The sequence below is a fragment of the Patagioenas fasciata genome, chromosome 1 (assembly GCF_037038585.1).
Source record: "Patagioenas fasciata isolate bPatFas1 chromosome 1, bPatFas1.hap1, whole genome shotgun sequence".
Lineage (NCBI taxonomy): Eukaryota > Metazoa > Chordata > Aves > Columbiformes > Columbidae > Patagioenas > Patagioenas fasciata.
In genome coordinates this window covers 107,952,660-107,973,720 of record NC_092520.1, presented here as the reverse complement: position 1 = coordinate 107,973,720, position 21,061 = coordinate 107,952,660, and the positions used below count along the sequence as shown (strand labels likewise).

Below are 21,061 nucleotides of genomic sequence, written 5' to 3'. Positions count from 1 at the left end.
TTTATCAAATTCCTTTTAAAAGAATTCTGATGGTTTTATCAAAAATGAATCTTTGACTAGATGGATGTTATTGCTTTTATTCATAGTAGTATCCTTGACCTGGCTCATACAAGCGATGCTCATGTTGTCTCATGGAATACAAGCACAGAAGAACACAGCTTCTACACAGACTTGCCAATACCCTGTGCACAGCTGGACATTTACTTGCAAAGTACTTCCATGTTGCATGGAAGTTCAAGACAGAGAAAGGCAAAAAATTATTTTAACTGAACAAGGATTGGTTTTGTTTTTATCAAGTCCTAAAGCTACTGGCTACTTACTGTAAAAGGCAAGCGTTAAATAGCTCCTGTTGAACAACAACACGTGTATTTACTCAAGGCTCAGGGACTGCTTATTACTAAAGGAAGAAGGCAGCTTTAAAGGTATGGAGGCCAGGGTGGTGCTATTGAAGGAAGACCTCTACAGATAAGAAAGGTACAGTCAATGCACGCAGGATGATTTTCAGACAAATTTATTTGGTTCCTGTCTGAGGAATTCCTGTGTGCTCCTGCAACAAGCTCCAGCTGCCCCAGAGAACTCTGCCAGAACACCTCCATTCCCATCAACACAGGCTGTCACAATCACCACCTCTTACCTGGCACTGTAGAGGGGAAAAGGTAAGCAAAATAAACTGAACTTTAGCCACCTACTCTTTGAGAAGTCCTTTGCATGCAAAACAGCCAAGCAGAGGATGCCCTGATGAACAAGCCCCACAGTTTAGGAGCAATTAATCTCTCTAAAACTCTTACAGATGCAACAACATTTTCTAGAGAGAAACTTATATAACCTGTTCCTATCACAAATATGCACTGCCTTCTGCAGTGGTAAAAAGCAAAGAAAAAAAAAAAAAAACCAACTTAGGGTATATATAAAAGACAACCAATAAGGCAGAGAGCAAGGAAGAAAATCTCTCTACTTGGCACTTCAGACACCTGATGAATAGGTAAAATGCGTGCTCCAGTGCCCATCCAGTGTAAACCAGTGTTAAAAGGAGAAACACCGAGGACACGCTGCAATACACTGACTCACTGGCTAGGGCACCCCCTCGCCCCAAACACACATGTGGGAAATGCAGGTTCAAAGGTCTTCCAGTAAAGAAGGCCTCAAACATCTGTAATGACTCAGGAGCAGTGAGCAATGCCTGCAATGCCCAGAGAGCTGCAACTTCATCACCATCCTTACTCAGATCTCCACCGCTACTACACATATGGGGTTTGAGTTCATCAGAAGAGCTGGGTAGGCGGGATATGGCAGATCCTTTATTAGAATTCAAGTGGAATTCAAGAAATGCGGGAATGACAATTAACCATGAAGGGAAGCCAGGAGGCAATTTCCCAATTTCCTTCTTCACTCATCCTCCCCTGTTCTACAAATTATTCCCTTGTGCACCCTCCCCTTTTTCAGAGGCTCCTGTATTTTTCCTCCCACCAGGTCTAATCCATCCCCAAACAAGCATCCTCTCCTGTCCTCCTGCCTACGTACCTTCCCTCAGGTTCCTCAGCCTGGGGGGAGGGAGGAAAGGAAAGGGAAATGAGCCAGCCTTGGGCCTGCCTTGGCTCCCAAAAGGTTTTGGGCAGTTTAAGCTTGAAGGACCAGCTCAGTGAGCAGAGCTAGGAGTGGTATTTGTATTATGACCAAACACTTGGAGGCAGCAAGTCATTAGAGAAGTCTCCCATCATATGTACGGGGTGTGGGGGAGCTGTAACAGGCTTGCTGATGCTTGGGAGAAACATCGCTGTGTGCTCAGCCTCTTCTCATGTCCATCTCTGGGCAAACACAGGAGGCCATAAGAGGAGATGGGTTCCCCACTGAACAGACTTTTGGGTCTGACCTGGCTCAGCCTCTCTTATATCTGCCAACCCTATTCTGATCTCTCCAGCACAGGCAAACCATGCAAGCAGGGAAAGCAGGCAGTTGCTCACCCTTCTCACATCTGCCTCTGGTGCAAATTTTGAGGACAAGGTTTTGGAAGTTTTTGTATTTACTTATCACTTTTCCTTACAATCCCCCATAAAGAGGATCAATTTTGTTTAGCTGCAAAAGATTATTACAACAGGAAATACTCAGGAAGGAGGACGTCAGATAAGTGATAACACAGAAGGAGAGGGACTGCCTACTCTTTGTTTCTGTTTTTGCCATTTTTCTTACCAATATTTGAAAAAAACTACATGACAAAATATTTTAAAATTAATTCTCAGCTATTACGCAGAAACCTCAATCAGTATGTTACCATTTAAAGAGGAATGGCAGGATATAATCTTCAGGTTGAAGTGAAAACTCAAAAAAAAAAAAAGTCAATGGACAGCAGTATGTTATTCTGATCCCATACAGAAGTGGTTTATCATTTTTACAAAGACATCATGATCAAAAGATGGGAGGCAGAAAAAAAAAAAGAAGGTTAATAACTGTGGATTTCTGAGCCTTTTTATCTAAGAACTAGAAAAATATCTTCTCTTGTTTTTTTTTTTTATTTTAAACCACTGCCCCCTTTTCCAAAAATCATTAATTCTTTATCAGTTGCAGTAGCAATGCTAGTGTTTTCTACAGAATGTCATGCAGAGAGACACACACACACTGCATTCAGAGATCTGCATCAGAAATTGGAATCACTAGAGCAAAAAAGAAAACTAAATGATCTCAGCAGGGAGAGCAGAGAGAAAGAATGTGAAGATGCTTCAAAAGATATCTGAGAAATTCTTTTCTGTGATAGAATTTTAAACCAGCCGAGATTCTTCACTGCTTTAAGTAATAAATTCTGATTTTATGTCACTGAGGAAAACCAAATCAAAACACTTTAATAAACATTATTTCAGTTTCATGGACAGTAAACAAAACAGTAAGAAAATTCTTGCCCTTTTATGGAAACACTCATCTTCAAAAGCTGCCTTCTCGAAAGCTAGTGCTTTATCGTCTGACAGTCAGAGTCCCAGATATGTTAGCACAGGTAGATGACTATTCTGTGAGATCAGACAAAAATCAAGAGACAAAAAACAAACATCTTTGGAAAGTGTTTTTGATGTATCAGCAGTAGTATTTATAGTTGTGGTGATGTGTGTTTGCAGTTCCCAGAGAACTACCCACACATCTCTGGGACAAAACAAAACAAAACAAAACAAAATGTTTAATGCATGTCAATATTCAGCTATGTTTAATGCTACCATGCAGAGTTGCTCTGCCATACATCTCCCAGTGGACTTTACCTCCTCCTCTTTAAGTTTTTGCCTCCGTTTTTCTTCAACAGCTGCTCTCTTCTGCTCCTCTCTCAGCCTCTGCTCCTCCAGTCTTCTCCATCGCTCCTCGATTTGCTTTTCATATTGAAGTTTTGCTCTTCTCTCCTTCTCCAGTATCTGCTGTTCCCTAGCAGCTTAGGCAGAGAAAAAGTTGTGTTTTATTTTCTGCAAGTTTTTTTCCTGCTTTAAAATTATTTGGTAACATGAAACGATAGAGTAAAACAACAAATACAAGTATACAGGTTTTTAATCCACTCAGATCAAAAATATAGTGCACGCAAGTGCTGGAGTGATTAGCAAATCTAAGTGATTTACTCAATAAATAAACAGGTAAGACCTTTGTGCACAAGGTGACAGTTTGTGCCCCTTACCTATGTAAAAACAATATAGAGAAGAGTTAACAGCTCTTTTTTGTTTATGTTTCACATCCCTCTGTAGCATAAAGCAAAATTGGTTTTTAAGACATAACAAATGTTCCCAGTAGGTTTTAAAGTGAATCAGTTATACATGCTGAAGCAAAAGCCCTTGGAATTTCTTTAAACCTGCTTCTCATTATGGGGCTGCCTCCAAAACAAATACATGAAAAAAACCACAAACATATGCTAAGTTTTCTATTAAGTTTTGAAAATAACACTATCCTGTTCATAATTTGGCACTACATCGTTATCCACTTCTGCCTCTTTGCATGAAAAAAAAAATTACTTTTATTATTGAGGGCTTGTCCAGTTGTTTATTTCAACTGGAGTTTCAATCTTCATGACACATTAGCTTGTTACAGAAATTCAGACTGCAACACTACACAAAGGACTGTTGCTTCAGGTTTATATAAGGTAACAAGTAGCAGAAGTCACTGTGACAAATCACGAGGAAAAAATCCTCTTTTCATGCAAGTGTATGCCATAAAAAGGCAGGAAAGAGGAGGTCAATAAGCATGCCTATACACACACAAGCCTGTAATGTCACATACCAACACACGTACAGCCAATATCAAAGAAGGAATTTTCTCACATTTGCCAGGCTAAGAACTTGAAAGTTAGGGAGGGCCAGAATTAACATTGTTTATACAAGAGCTAGTCCTTCATCCTGCTCACCTATGCATCTTCAGTCTGCTTTTCCAGTTCCTGTTTCCTTGGACAGCAAATATTTGCTCTTCTAACTCTCTCTCAGCATCCTCCCATCAGTCCTATGCTCTTGCCAAGTCATCTCAAGTCCCTCTTCTCAGATCAGCCTTTTCCCCATAGCTCCTGCTCTCAGGTTCAACCACAGCTGTGACCTTCAGTCCCTTCCAGCCCCACTCCATCCTCAAGTCCCAGGTTTAAAGCCAGAGTCACCCCCAACACCAGATCCTTCTCCAACAGTTGCATTTCTTTTCCTCGAATACTGGATCTTCCCAAGATACTTCTTCCTCACATCCAACCTGCTTTACAGATGACCTGCTATCTTATTCTTTTTTTAAAAAATGGTTGATGTTGTCTTCCCCTTTTGCTTTATGGGAACTTCTTGTTTCTTCCTCCACCCCACAGAATAGGGCAGTAAGAGATGGGTGTCAGTGCTGCAGGTGAGCCTAGACTTGTAAGCATGAAGAACTAGACTTGTCAACACAAAGAATTACCTCAGAGACAGGGGAAGACAAGTGACCAGTCACTAACTGTTGAAGACTACTAGCCATGTCAGTTAGAGCAGGTGAAAACAGCATGCTGGAGTTGATAAATAATAAAAATAAAGTGAAGTGTCCAGAGATTATGCTAAGATTACCTTTTAAGTAAGTAGGTGAAACCTGCGATTGATTCTGGACAGAGAAGCAAACCATTCTGTCATCATGGACATACATACAATTTTTTGCTCCTTAATTTAGATACTAAACCACTGATTACTGAGTTTGGGCTTTGATGAGAAGGTTATTCTGTATTGCTGCAAAGTACCTGCTGGCTGCATAAAGGTCAGTTCTTCTGGGGAACTTGTTGCGTTTTTCTAAGCTTCAAACAAAATTTGCCAAAGACAAATAGCTGCTGTAGCCAAAACCCAGAGCTTCCCATTCTAGAAATGGTCTTAACCATAAAAAAGTATGTTTCCAAAAAGCACGTATGGCATCTGGAGACAAGAACTGGAGCCAACAACTTTCAAAAGCCCTGGAGCAATCACTCCCAGATTCTCCAGCTTTCAGTTTTCCTCTCATCCGCTCTTCTGCTTTGTAATTCAAGTCCTTTCCAATCTACTCATTGTGTCACTTCCTTGGGAACCAGCAAAGAAGGGATAACCAAGACAAAAGAAGAGAGAGTCTGGACTGAGTATAGCTGGAAGAGATGTAAGCTGGTGGATGCTCCACATAGACAGAACCTCTAGGGAGATTAAACACCAGCAAATTTTCACAGGAACTACCAAAAAGAATCTTGCTCACCACACTCACAGTACTAAACAGTATCAACTGTCTGGTCTCAAGCCTCAGGTTCTGTCAAGACGTGGTCAACAATTTATTCATTGCAAGAAAAACAGCGTTTCCCTATTATTATTTTCACAGGTGTCCACACTGTTTTAGTTGTAATTTCCTCAAAATCATAAGACACTAACAATTCCTTCTGATAGGTATTGTCAGAGAACCTTAAGAAACAGTGCTGCTGACATTTGTTGTTATTACACTGAGGAAAAATGAAATTTCCTGTTCAACATTTTTTATATATATATATGTATATATAGAAAGTCCAACACAACATTGAACAGTTTATTTCATTCATATATATGTATATGCCTCTATATAAATTAACTGAATATACGCATACACACACACTCTCTCTCTCTAAATGTGTGTGTATATATATATGCATATGAAAACTTGCAAAATTTCCTCAATGTTTCCCTGGAGGTATTCGGAAGTATTGGTAGATTGAAAACAACTATTATTAAAACTCAAAAATCAATGCTTATGTCATTCAGGAAATGAATCAATTTATTTCATTCTCTTGAAAGATTACTAATTTTAAAACTTACGGGAAAGTGTCTGCTTTATGCCATACTTAACAACTTCATAATATCTTTTAATATGGCTAAAATTTAATAGACTAAAATTGAGGCTGTTTCACCAGATTATCCTTCATATCACCTTGGGTATTACTCAAGGCTTATTCGGTATTTTTACAAACCGGAATCCCAGCAGTCAATATCTTACACATAAACCTGTATTCAAAAGTACATACACCAAAGAAGAAAGTCAGCTTTTAACTACAAAACGTTAAATACTCAAATTGAAATCAAAGATGACATCAATTAATTTGGTTTTTATAATTTAATTTAGAAGTAGTAATATAAGCAAAAGACTAGGAACACACTGAACCACAACATTTAAAATTTGGAACAGAAATAAAAGTCGTGTTAGTAACTTAAGCTTATTAACACATATACATAAATAATACATACACCTCCTGCAATCTTACCAAGGTATTTCTCCCTTTCTTCTCTTCTCTCCTTTGCCAGTCTTTGTCTTTCATCTGTTTTCAGAAATCCATCAATGGCTGAAATCAGGGAGAGAGGAAAAAAAAAAAGGTGTCAGTAAAACTAAAGTATCTAAAAGAACTAAAAAAAGCCACTGAAGATAAGTCATAACTACTGCATTTAACAACTCCAACAACAAAAATTATTTTGCAGTTGTATGCAGGTGGGTTAACAAGCTGGGATTCAGATCCATCTTGAGCAGAGTCTCCTACCTACTGCTGGACTCCAAGCACAGTTCTTCAATGTAAATGCCTGACTCCTCTTCTCAGAGCAAACAAGCATGCTGCCAGCGCTTGTCTTAGAACTTGAAGTTTTCTTGGGGAAAACCATAAGGATGCAATTAACACGTACTCATATTTGTTAGTAACCGCATTTTTGAAGTTTTTGGCTAAAAAAAAAGGCAAAGGTGGTTCGGGAAAGCAGTAAAAGTCATACGCAGTGCTCTTATAGTTTAATGCTATATGGAGTCCCAGCCTTTGTTATTTACGGCTTAACACAGCCTCAGAGCTCCCCTGCCCACAGGAAACCACCACAGCACCAGCTCATCTCGGCAACCAGCAATTAGTGCTGGATGAGGCCAGGGAGGCAGCAGCCCTCCTGCCCTCTTTTCCAGGTAGGAAACACTTTGTTTCCTCCTCGAGTTGGTACCTAAATGCAGGTTACTTGTTTGGGAGGAGGTTGCCTAAGGATGTTTTGTACCTGTATCCAGACACTGCAGTTTTGTATGGCGTGAGCCAGCAAAAAGCGCAATTCAAGCAGGCAGGCAGAGCATGACACAGGAGGTGCCCTGGGGTCCCCTGCCTGTGTGCCTGGGAAGAAGCAGGCAGCCAGACCTTGGTAGGCTCTTCCACGGACATTCTGCAATAGCACAGGTAAGCCCACCAGCCTGTGCTCACTTGGCAGGCTTCAGCCAGCGACTCGATGGACCAGCTAGAGGATGGTATCCTTTTAAAACAACTGATGGGGCCTCCAGCACCTTTGTTTTTCTCTTTGCTTTCAGGATCTCCTGGGGTCTTGGCAGTGCTACAGTGCAAATAGGCACAGTGTCTCACAGCACAGTTTACACCCTTTGCAATCATTATTTGGGCTCCCTACTGAGTCACTGAATTACAATTAAGTCCCCCTCCCTTTTGCTCTAAGAACTGCATTTGTTAATTTTATCAGATAAATATGAGTGGAAAAGTTACTTAGATTATAACCCCACTGTCTTCCTGAGAAGTCACATTTACAGGCTGCTCTCCAAGGGCATCTTGTGTGTGCGAGCAAGGATGTTGCATAGCAAGTGCCTTTCTGTAAAATGCACTGTTCTGTAGGAAGGCTGAAAACCAGCCTTGGTGGTCCCAGGCGAAAAATGCAGGTCTCAGCTGTTCCCCATTAGAATAACAGCTTGCTCTCTCCCCAGGCAGCAGCTTCAAACACTATCTCTAATCCTCCTCTGCACACAGAGACTACCTTACAGCAGCCAGGCCTCTGGAAAATTGCGATTATACCTCCCCAGCTAGTTAATTACAACTAGAATTTGTGGGTCAAATACATATCTGTTTATGACCAAAGAGCCATCCTACTTCCATCCTAGTCCACTTGTTTGCTTGGCTGCCATTTATCATCAGAGTTGACAAGCAGGGAGAAGAGACAACAAGTAAAGCTCAGTAAAGCAACCACAGCCAAGGTTCGCAACTACTTTGAAGGGGTCTGCAGTAAGCAGCCAAGAAGGGGAATTCTGTTGTCACAGCATAGTTAAATTACAGCTCCAATGGAAAGCTTTTCAGTAATCTGAAAGTCAAAACAGCATGAAACCTACAATTTAGGCTAGAAGCAGCAGAGGAGGTGAAATCAAGACTGGATCAAAAGCCCAAAGAGGGAAGACTGAGCTTGAGAGCAAGTGGAGGCTAAAGAAAGGGAAAGAGGTGAGCAGAGGCAGGAACTAAGGCCTTCTGCTACAAGGGATGCAACTCAGATGGAGAGGTGGAACCTGAAGTATGGAAACTAGGATGGGGATAAACTGTAGAGATGGGGAGAAGGACAGCAAGATAGTCCATGCCCATGGATTATGCTCACAAAATTCTGCACTGACTCATCACTCTCCTGCTTTCAGCAACCACCTGTGAAACTCACTGACAAAAATACATCTCATTATGCTTGTCAATAAAATTACAGCAAACTTGTCTCTACTTTGATTGCTTCATGAATGCAACTGGCAGAAGTGGATCTGAAAGCTCAGGACTTGCTCACAACTACCACAGCTATCCAAAGTTGCTGAACAATTTTTCAGGTTGGCTTTCTCAAGGACTTGGATCTCAACCCCACTCAGGTAATATTAAAAGAAGATCTAGGATGAGGATGTATCAGAACTGAAACAGTCTGTACAATCCTTACTTTGCTTCCTTTTACATATATATTATGCATTTTTTCCTTTTAGGTTCCTTTGCTTATTCAGTGCATAATAAGAACATCCTCAAGTGGTGAACCAAGTGATTAGTGCTTCTTGCTCCATTTCCTTCTGAAACTGGAAAGCAGACAGAACAATAATCTGAAGTCTTGAAGAACAGCAGTTCAGACTTGGTTATATCACAGATGAAAGAACAAATACCTGGGATTGCTGCTCATTACATGTGTAACACACCAGTGTGCAAAAAACTGGGGAGGAAAATAATTTGCAATTTAGTAAGTACAGGCATCAAATGCATATGCATGCAGCAAGGTTAGCACTAAAATAGCACGGACATCCTCAATACTAGCATTTCTTAATGCAAGTACTTGGCTTCACGAGTCAGCATGCCTACCAAAAATCAGAAATTTGCTTGCCTTCAGAAAGTAAATACAGCTTTGAAGGACTACTTGCTGGGTAATAACATGTGCCTTGGGATGATTTTTAAGGCTAAAATTAGTGTATTTACTACACATCTTCACGCACTAAATAGGCATAGGTTACCTGTGGCAAGAAATTTGATAACGGGAATTCAAACTCTGTTTGGTAAAGCAGACTGCAAACAGCAAGCCAGCACAAGTAACTCTACCATGAAAACAACATAATGCCCTCTCTGTTTCCTAACACGAAATGCCTGCAGAGGGCAGAACAAGGTTTGCATAAAAAAGAAAACACCTCAGCAAAAAAGCTTTCACTGTCATTAGCAACCTCAGGTTCATATTCTGTATACTCAGCTTTATCCTGGGCTTTTCTCATATTTACAGATAATCCTCTGATCCCTCAAGTTAGAAAGGCATATAGCAGCAAACGACATGTTTAAGAGTCAGGACGTAAATGCAGGCTGATTGTGCTTTCTGCCAACCAGAGCAACAAATACAAAGAGACACTGGCAGAAAATTCTCTAACAACCCTTTATTCCTAGACCTGCAAAATAACAAGGAACTGCCCAAGCAACAACATCGAAGATTTTATTGTAAGGAACAACACACACACAAATCCCTGATACTTCTAATCCATCTCCCAGTTGTTCCCAAAAACTCCTTTTCCAAAGGGTCCCCTCTCTGAAAGGCACATGTTTAAGTGCTGGGCTAATTCCTTGAGACTGTGCCTTATTTTTTTGACTGAAGAGGGCCAGTTGCTCCTCTGGGACTCTGTTACAACAAGGATTTCTAAAGAAAAATACCATAACTTAAAACCAGTTAAAAAGACATCAGCAGTCCTGCAGCAGTGATTATATACTACCTAATATACTATCTAATGCTGCAGGATGCTTTCAATAATGTTACTTTGAAATAAATATTCACAGAAGTAAAAACTGACATGTGAATTGCTGCTTCAACCTTTTTTGATGGGCAAGGTAAACCTATGCAGAGTGACGAAACAGTGCCAGAACACATCCACACGCACTATGCTCTGCTCCACATGCCACTTGCGTAAGCCTCTTGGTGGTTGCTCAAGGCAGGGAGGAAGGCTGTCCTGTCCCAGCAAGAGACAACGCAAGCTCTATCTTTTCAAATCTGTATCCTGTTTCTAACTGAGAAAACAAGCATGGGAGCAGGACAATCTGGCTACTAGCAGCAGAGAGTACATTTTGGAAGGACAAACCAGCTGCTTGGACACCTCCTCTCCTGAAATTTGCACCTGAGTAACTGCCAGCAGGTAGGGCTTCCATTTTTGGTGGTTTTGATTTTTGTTTTTTGTCCTATTTTGTTATTGAACCCACATACACTTCTGTCCTCTATAACATCTCATGGTATTTGGTTTCACAACGTATTTATATATAGCAGACAAAGCCCTTGATAGCAGGCACCCCAACACAGAAGGAAAGTCAGCTGGGGATCTAAGCCCAGCTCTACATAACAGTTTTCTACATACCTAGAACTTTGGCCATCCTACATGACCACGTTTGACACATTTAGACTTTCACCGATTCCAAATGACACCATCCAACTTTTTTAGACCTTTGTCACAGTACGTGTCATCTACAGTGACACTGCTGTCTTGGTGGAATTCCTGATTTGGATGCAGTTCTGCCAAAGGGTGGCGTTGCCAGGGGTGTGGAGACGTGGTCTATATAGCAGTTCAGCACGAGATGTCCCTGCACTTACACCCACTGTTCTGCTGGCAAACTCCGTTGTTTCAAATCACCTAATCTCAGTCTATAAAAATCAAGGTTCTGCTCCCTAAAAACCTGCTTTCTCTCCCTTGAGACTGTTCTTTGAAACAATGAAGAACAATCTTTTCCACCTGCCACTGCTTCCCTCTGGGTACTGAACAAAAAAGTATTATGTTCTAAGTTTTTAGTTACTGACTATACTCTGATCGGGAAAAAAAAAAAAGGTAAGAAACTGTGCATGTGACTGTACCTGGATGACACTTTCTATTAGTAAAGTGCACTTTTTCTACATTTTAATTATTCTACATCACTGAGAGCCTTTCAGGTAAACACACAAGCAACACAAGGGCTTTGCAGTTCAGTAAGATTTAGTGGATTGTCCTCCTTTTTGATAAAGAAAACTTTAAAAAATACAGTTATTTAAAAAACCAAACAAAACAACAAAAAAACCCCAAACCCACCACTGTTTATTGTATTGCACTCAAAAATCTAAATACAAAGAATCAGAATTCTTCTACTTTCAGTTACTCTGTTTTATTTTTATGTTGGCCACACTGGATTTCAAATATAACCAGAAAAAAGGGACATTTTCCATTACGTCTAGTTGGAATACCACGATGGCTATCTATTGCTATAAAGATGTTAAGTAGATGAAATCATTAAAGGCAGACTCAGCTGCCAAACGCCATGACATTTCAAACACCCCAGGGTAATTGTCTGAGAAGCAGCCTGGCTGACAGGCCAGGGAAGCTGTCAGGGACCTACACACTCAGGTTTAACAGTTGGGACACAAAGTGTCACCAGGTGTCTGCTTCATGATCCCCACCCTGGATTTTCAAATTATTCCTTTGAATCAAGAAGTTCAGCTGTACACAATACTTACACAAAGATTAGAGTAGCAAAATATGTCTTGCCGGTGTGTTTACTTAAGGTGAAAATCAGCCCCAAAATGCTGGCCAAATAACTTTACAATGATTCATAAAGTACATACAGGTCACCTGGTGATCACGTATAGCAACAAAAATGCTGTAATTACTGCGTGGGGAGGAAAATCTTGCTAAAATGTAAAAAGTGGATCTTTTCAGTTCTGCATGAGCCCACGACACCTCATCAGCTCCATGGGATGCTTTGCATATAAACACTGTGTGCAGTCCTAACAGTGACCCATGGAGACTCCAGCATCAGGCAGACACAGCAAATGCCTCTCAAGATCACACAGAGTACTGATAAGATACATTAGCAAAAATGTTTTTACTCATGAAAACACCAGATAACTAATAACACTAGATTAATAATTAACTGAACAGGTCGCTACCACACAGTAACCACGCAGAAAGCAGCAGCACTGTATCAATGTGTGTTCTACGCTGCCATTTTATTCTTGTGCTTCTATAACCTCTCAGGCAGAAAGCAGTCTGGAGGCTGAACCAGAGTTTGCCAGTGTCTTCCTCCCAGTTTTAACACACATGAATGTTTCTAGCTGTGTATTTCAAACTACAGCAGACCCCGGATGCACCTGGAATCTGTAGGTAGATCTTCCTCCCCTTCTAGTGTATCCCTTCAGCTTCTTACTGCAGGTAATTATAAAAATTGCACAAAAAGGGAGGTGAATGGTAGAGATTGAGCCATAACTTAACCATAGGTTGTTTTATTTTTACTTCATTTTTTTCAGAATGAACCCTGCATCACTCGTGTTTATGAAAACAGAAGTTTAAATATAGCATTTCTAAGTTCAGCAGTTACTTTAAAAGCCTCTGCATTCCTATCTTTGTCAATACAGATGCCAGATAATTCTTTCAAAATTATTACAATTGAAAAATTTTGTCTTCAAAAAGAAAGGTCTCTGTGTAGGTGAATGTGTATTATGCACGAAGAGAACTTTTATGCAAGTAGATATAAAAACCTCAATATTAATCTTGTGTTCTGTAACCTTTTACTGTTCATGAATAGTAATTTTAATAGCAGAAGCCGGTAAACACACAAATTCCATTTCATTTTGTGTTTACTGTATGACTGCAGATAACTTCACACAAAGCTTAAGTGAAAAACTATTCTCAAAGACTTTTAGAAGCACCGTTATTCCTCTGAAAAGTTCATCTTTGTAGCACACACACAAACACGTACCTGTGGAGTTAACTAACTATCAAATTGTGGACACATATGTCAGATTTTATACACTACTGAACAAAGCCTGTGTAGAGACACTTAGAGATGGTAAATATGGATAAAAGACAGACCTGCCTTGCCATTTTACTCCAAGGAAGTATGTCATATTGCCTTGCTTTCTCTGCACTTATAACACTTTCCAAGACTCTTGACTCACACAGGGGAGGGAGAAAGGAGGAAAAAAAGGTCTCCTTTTGCTTATTACACATCTTTCATCCCGCAATGGGATTATTCCTCTTCCAGAAGACAAACAGGCAACCACTGTTAATAGCCTCCTGTAAGGTGTTACTATAAAATAAAATGTTCATACTTGTAAACATGTGCAAAGCCTTAGCTAACAGTTCTTCAGTGCTCTAACACTAGCTTCAAAACAGCTGCTGCTCTGGTAGTCATCCACCAGAGGGAAGCTCATGCATGCATACAAATTAAAAATAAATAATTTGAAGGACAAATGAAACAGCCTCCTGATATTTAAGCCAAAGCAAATTCTATTCAAAACATTTCTTGGTGGTAACACAGAATCCTTGAGCATGGAAAGTTTTCAGAAGTTATTTGCCAATCTAAAGGCAAAAGACTTAATAGAAAGTTTTCTGCGTTAATGGTTGGACTTGATGCTCTTAAGGGTCTCTCCCAACCAAAATGATTCGATGATTCTATGAATCACAGCAGGCACAGCTCTAACGCTGGCTCCAAAGCAACCTGGCAGGTAGGGACCCAACCAGGTATTGGTGCCACTCCTACCCTCATGCAAGCCTCTAGAGCTTTATCTTTTGCAGAATATCAGCAGAAGCAGAATTTAGCATCAAGATATTTATATAAAAAACTAAATGTTGACTAAAAATTGTGAAATTTGATCGAAGAATCAGAAAAAAGGCCTGAAGATTCTCATTGATTTGTAATTGTTGTTAACAAAATGTCTAGTCATTTTCCTAACTACAACTGATTTAAGTTACACATTTGCTGTATGATCTAAGTTTATGGACAATTTCCAGAGGTGTTTTATTAAAAAAAGACACCACACAACATCAGAATCACAGCTATGAATGATTTTTAAGACTTATCCTTCGAAACAGTCTAAAGAAGGTGTTTTGGGGGGGCTCAGGGGTTTTCTTGCAGGGGTTAAGAGGGTTTTGGTAGGGTTAGGGTTTGGAGATTTTATTGCCTACCCCCTGCCAACCTGCTTTAAAAAAAATATTTTTTCTAGTAAATGTAGAAATTCTCAGTGTAAAAGACAGACAATCAAATTTGCAGGTGCACTTAAGATGTATGAAAATTATGCATGAAAATCAATTTGAAATTGATTGGATCACAACTTCAGTTATATTACCAGAAAGAGCCCTCAAGAATATTAACCCAAAATAATGACATAGCCCTTTCCCCCTTCAGATACCTAACTACATGAGATTTATGAGAGTGGAACAAGAAAAGCATAACCCAAAAGGGATTCATGACACTATCTTTATCATGGATTCTTCCTACACACACACTCTGTGTCCAAGGAAAGCCATCCTTTTCAAACCTGCTCCCTGAGCAAGTAAACAATCCTAAAATTCTCTCCAGGGAGGGCAGTGCAGGAATCAAATCAGCAACTTTCTGAAAGACTATGAATACAGGAATTAATAAAAAAAGGGAATAAACAAAACCAAACACTGCTTCTAAATCAATTAGCACTTTGAAGCTAAATGGAAATAGGTTCACCAAGGAGTAATAGCTGGCACTAGCTGGAAATTGAATACTAAACCAACACACAAACAAGAAAGATTTTTTTTTTTTCCGAGTACAGAAATATTTTTTTCTGTCATTTGCTCACTGCACATATCTCCTGAATTAGCAACTGTCCCAACATGTATTTAGGATTTATGCATTTACTAACTTGCACAGACTAGTTTCACTGACTTCAGCATAACAACTTTGTTAATACAGAAAAGACGGAAATACCTTGTTAGCATCAGGAAGCCCCTGAATGCCTCACCCAAGTCTGAAAAGAGGTCCCATCTATCACTCACATACTATCGTAATAAATGGAAGACATGGTTTTTGGAAGGAGAGTCTCTATAAACGCTGCTTGCCTAGTTCACCTTACGACATTTGCAAGAAAAAACCTCACTGTAGGACAGTAAGCCTCAAATCATAGTTATTTTGCCCAAATTATCTACAGGAAATGTTTTAGGATCACATACATTTGTTTCTCCGTTTCAGTGAACTCAACATAAACAAGCTCATTTTAGGAATATACACATCAAAATTAAATGATTTAATTTTCTTTCCAAAAACTTTTGTCACCAAAATGAACTAGAAGCAATAGCTTTGTGTCTATACTGTTGCCTAGCACACTTCAATTCCTCCTTAACAGTGTTTCTGGACTTGCAATATACATTTATGCATCAACATATGCTGATGTTACATATTTATTACTAGGTTTCAGATACTCAGAGCTCAGTGAAAACTAGCATTTCACTAAGAGATTTGGATATTTTTAGCATCAGTAAATGAGATGGAAACTCTTAAGTATCCATTTCTCCCACCTCCAGCTAGCTCACAATCCCCAAACACACACTAAAACCCACTTTCTATTCAAGTTAATTTGCTTTGCTGGTGTATGGCACTGAATAGTGATCTTTCGCTTTGATAGTTTTACAATTTTCACTGCCATGTTGCACTCCCAAATGGTAGCTGAAGTGCATGAAAACATGAGAAGCGGAGGGAAAGCACAAAACTGCTTTTCCAGATGCAGGTGGCAAGAGCTTTTGTGGATGTCTTCACAGCCACTGCAGTCTTGCACAGCCCCCGCGTGGGCAAGGAGATGACCTGCAGCTGAGGTGCACCATTCCTCTCCTTTTACTGTGCCTTTTTTTTTCACTGACAACAATGAACACTCACTCAAACCCTTGCAGCCACACCTGATACTATAATTTAAGACAAAGGTGGGCAGGAGTCTGTATTTGTAAATATGATTGTCTGAAGAGAACAGACAGCTTACCTGACATGAGAACTCAAAGAGCGTACTGGGCAGAGCTCCCGTCTCCATGCTTGGGCTCTTCGTTGCCACTGGCCTTGCCACCCCTGCAATGCTGCCCTCAGCAGTGGGCAGCCATGCTGCCTCCACCCTGCAACCCACCCTTGGTAAAGTTCTGCTTCACAGCAAAGAGGAAAGTTGGGACGATTTCCCCACCATGGCAGTAGCCTGGAGTGTGTGTCAAGCAGCCCAGCTCATGGCATTGAGGTGTGCTGCTCAAGTCCATTATAGAATAATTTTGGTTGGACCATTAAGATCATCAAGTCCAAGCATAACCTAACTCTGGCACTGTATCATGTCCTCAAGAGCCTCATCTATACACCTTTTAAATGCCTCCAGGGATGGTTATTCCACCATTCTACTGCCAGAGCTCCTTCTGTCCAAAAAGAAACTCTGACAGCACTGGTACTGAGCAGCTGCAAACCTCTAATTTCAAGTAACCTCAGGGGTCACAGGACAGCGTTTTGGGGGAAGCCTCGCAGACTCCATCCACCATGCCTGCCTGTGAGGCCCCTCTCTGCCTGCAGGGCTGGAAGGCAATGCAGATGCCAGGGGCCTCCCACAGGAAAGCAACTGCTTACAGGTGGGACAATTGGTAGAGACAAAAAGAAGCCCTATAATCAAACTCAACCTCTGTGTCAAAGTACCCATACAGAATCATGACATGGCAAAACTACAGCTTATTTCTAAACCAAGTTTTGCCAGAAAGCGTTCTTCTGGAGTTTTGAGTAAAAACGAAGATTTGTCAGTATATTCTTATTAATTGTCATTAAAAAAAAAAAAAAAGAGGATAATCACTAAAAAAAATTATAAAACAAGGTTACTATCTACAAATAAGGGGATCACACTGGTGAGACAGAGGCTTGGGGACTGAGCATTTCAGAAGTAGCAATTTGTACACTGTAGCACTGACCTTAAACAATCTACTGCACATGTATGTACAGGGATGGCTCTGCAGAGTCCTTTCACTAATTTTTTTCTTTCAAGTCTAATTTAATAGAAACTGCAATGTAGATATCTGAGCTTTGGGATTTGCTCCAAGTTGTAGAAAAAGTATACTTAGAGAATCAAGAAAACAATTCTAACAATTCTAACAATGCCTACAGACACGCCAAGTGTTGTCAGCATGCCATTTATTTCAACAATATGTCTACATTGTTTTCCTAGACAGTACAATTAACTTCTTAACACTACCTTCATTTCTCACTATACCCTGCCCTCCATCATGAAGTCAGTGATGACTGAAGATTTCGAGAAGGCTTTAGGTTGTTTCTGTTCTTTGTGGTGATCAAAGTGAATATAGAGCATTTACCAAAACAAGAATCCATTTGCAATTTTCTATATATATCTTTCAAAAAAAACAAAAAAAAGGCATTGATGACTTACTGACATGGCATGCACCCAGCAATGACTAACTTAAATAACCTCCACTTCGCTCTGCCCCTACCTAGTGCACCACTGAAATAGTGTATTATTCTACACAGAAGCAGCCACCAAACACCAAATGTAGAAAGCACCTCTGCCCCGTGATTTGACAAAAGCTTCAAAAACACAAAGCTGATTAATCCAGAGCGAACATGATCAAGTGAACTTCATCCTCTGTGGACTTGACTACGATTAGGAGTAAGAGTTAAAATGTTGCTTTTACTGTGCTTCATACTAATAATACTTCCCGTGGATTTATTTATGGGAAAGGAAGAGCAGCCATCAATTACCAAAACAATTTATTCTAGGAATGTGCATAGTAAACCCTCATAGGGAAGAAAAGCTTTTCCAATTAGATGTCTGTCTTTAACCTTTTTTCTTGCATTTTAGTAGGTGTACTATGCCAATGTACTTCATATCAATAATGTTATGTATGGACATATGGTTTTAAGTATGTTTCTGGTCAGTTTACCAAAGTGTATTCCATACAGCTTCTGCTCTGGATGCCCCAGTTGGCTCCTAGATACAATTCTTAATATATAATACAATTTAGTAGCAGAATCTGAGTATTTGCCCTTTTAAATCCAGAATGTGAACCTTTCCCTGTGTCACTTTTGCAGTTATTTGATCTCGTCTGAGCATCTAATCCTTCAGGTCTTCCATCAAAAGCCTAACATGCCCTTGTTGCACCTTCTGTCTAGTTTTCTACCTCTCCTTTATCTGTGAGCTTCTGACTCTCAAGGAGCACCAAACGTGAAGGTTTCGGTGCATGCTGTTCCACCTGCAAGACACTGCTGAGACCTTGCTGCACCAAAGAGAACAAAAATATTCTATTTGCATACATCCTTTTGTACATAACGAGTACATTTTTGTATGATCATTTATAATGATTTTTCTTGATCCAACTACTTAATATCAGCCACTGTGCATAGAAAAATGTTAATTGTCTCTGTTCAAAACCAAACAAACCCCAAAGGACAAGGCTCCAAAAAGCAAGAACCTCATTCAACTCTTACCCCTGAACTATGTTAAAGAGTCTGAATTAGTCAGGGCTTCTAAATACCTAGGAAATAGTCCAAAGTAGAGAATGTCTTAGCACTGACACAGGCAACCTAATTTATCCATGAGGCTGGTGCAGCCTGTTGAAGGAATCCAAGGGGACACTGAGACGTCACAGCTCTGACACTGAGACACACTGGGTATCTCACCCACCTTGCCTGAACCCTGCCCCATTCTGACAATGTTTGCATTTTGTGGAAACAGGCAGGATGGAATTAGATCAATTAAGTTAATACTCAGAAGAGGATTTTTCAAGGGCATGGGACAGTATCTAGATGGACTGATACTGAAATAAGGCAAATCATTTCTGTACCCCTTGAAAGCGTTATAGGAACCTATGTTCTTAAGTAGTATTTAATTGGATTTGCAGTACTTCCAAAAGTGTCACAAAGATTAAGTCTGCCTTTTTACCACTGCAAAACATAAGCATTCGTTTAATCTGTAATTTCTTAAGAGGATTATTCACTGAGTTCCTACTATAAATCATCTTATGTGTTTATGCAAATTCAGTACACAAATCACACTATGCGTGGAGCTCTTAACCTGTAGAATGAATAAGCTATTTTATCAAACCAAAACTTTTTTATGTAAGAGAGATGCCTGGATTGTGCATTCACTGACTTTTTCAAGCTCAAAAAGAGGAAGGGGTTTTGGGGGGTTTGGTTTTGGTTTTTTTTGTTGGTGTTTTTTTTGTTGTTGTTGTTGTTTTTTGTTTGGTTGGTTTTTGTTGTTGTTGTTGCTTTGTTTTTGTGTGTGTTTTTTGTTTGGTTTGGGGGAGATAGGTATTTTTTTTGGTGAGTGGTTTGTTGTGTAGTTTTTTGTTGTGTGTTGGTTTTTTTTTCAGGCTAAGAAGATAACTCAGAGTTTTTACAAAGATTAACAAAAAAATCTATAAAACTAAAGGATAAAACAGAAGCGAAAGCTGCCTACACAAAGTGACTAAGCTGTATGCTTAAATGATATACAAAGATGAACACATACACTGAATCCAGGATTCACAGCCTGCTTACACCAACAAAAAAAGCCAATTAAAACACAGTGGGTCACTAGGCTTTGCAGTAAGTATTGCTAAGCACAGAGATCGTGTCCTGTATACAGTATTTTCTGTCAAAGTTCATCTAAACTTTGGCAGCGATGTACAGCAAAGCTACACAGGATGAAGGGAGACTCCAGTTTGCACAGGTATCCCCTACCCTCTTGTGGCCTTCATGGCCCAAAGAGAAAGGAATTGAGAGATGTATTTAAGTCAGTAATGTGTAATTTTTGCTGCCATGACACAGCTGCCTCTGCCCCAGCTCTGGGGAACCCCAATGCAAGAGGGAGCGTGTGGGGCGGCACCACAGGCACCAGGAGAGGATGATGGGGACTCAGCTGGAATTGCCCTTGGCACAATCATTTTACAGTTCTTAAACACACACAGGCACTTGCACATATATTTGCACTGTACAAGCCAGTGTTTTCTCTTGACTGTTACCTGAACTTACTTCAGAGACACTGGTCCAAACCATTACCTTTTAAGAAAATACAAATAAAGAGTGATGTTTCTTGGAATATTTCTGCTGATCTTTCAGCCATCTGGAAAAGACTGACTTGATTCAGAACAAAGTCCAACACTGGCACTTAAGCACTAAAGTTACTTATCAGTACCAACATCCAGACACTTTAAAAACATTATACAAAACCAGCAGAAATTAAAGGATTTTAATGAAAAAATATGGTTTGCATTTGTCCAAGATTACAAACTCCATTAAAAGGCTTGCACAAGTCTTCCATCACAGTATAAGAAAAGCTGTTTGTTGGGTTCAAAGACAAAATTTGTTTATTATTTTAGTCCTTATGCCTCTGCATAGAGCTCCTGGAATGCAACATACTAGCTCTTGCAACTGAATTTGTAGCACTTTGCACAAGAAGTTTCTGTTCTCATTGGGTTCACACTCACAATCTTCTCCTGTGGGAGATGCCACACTGAAGACACCAAATCTAATAATGCACCCAGATGGGGTTTTTTTGGCATACAGATTCATTCGTATGTAAGAGTAGTGCTGGAAATCTGGCCCACAGAATCTTGTTTTTCTGGTAACTCAGATTCTTCGAAC

General features: G+C 39.9%; 1 protein-coding gene across 6 annotated transcripts in view; it reads right to left on the bottom strand.

Annotated features, from left to right (window-relative positions):
- The window catches only part of MAP7D2 (MAP7 domain containing 2), a 90,983-nt gene that overhangs the window by 34,063 nt on the left and 35,859 nt on the right, over positions 1–21,061 (bottom strand). For all 6 annotated transcript variants that reach the window (XM_065858236.2, XM_065858245.2, XM_065858263.2 and 3 more), the window contains exons 2-3: positions 6,698–6,775; positions 3,240–3,403 (exon numbers count right to left, since the gene is read on the bottom strand). In XM_065858236.2, coding sequence (XP_065714308.1) covers positions 3,240–3,403; positions 6,698–6,775 — 242 coding nt within the window. The remainder of the gene's footprint in view (positions 1–3,239; positions 3,404–6,697; positions 6,776–21,061) is intronic.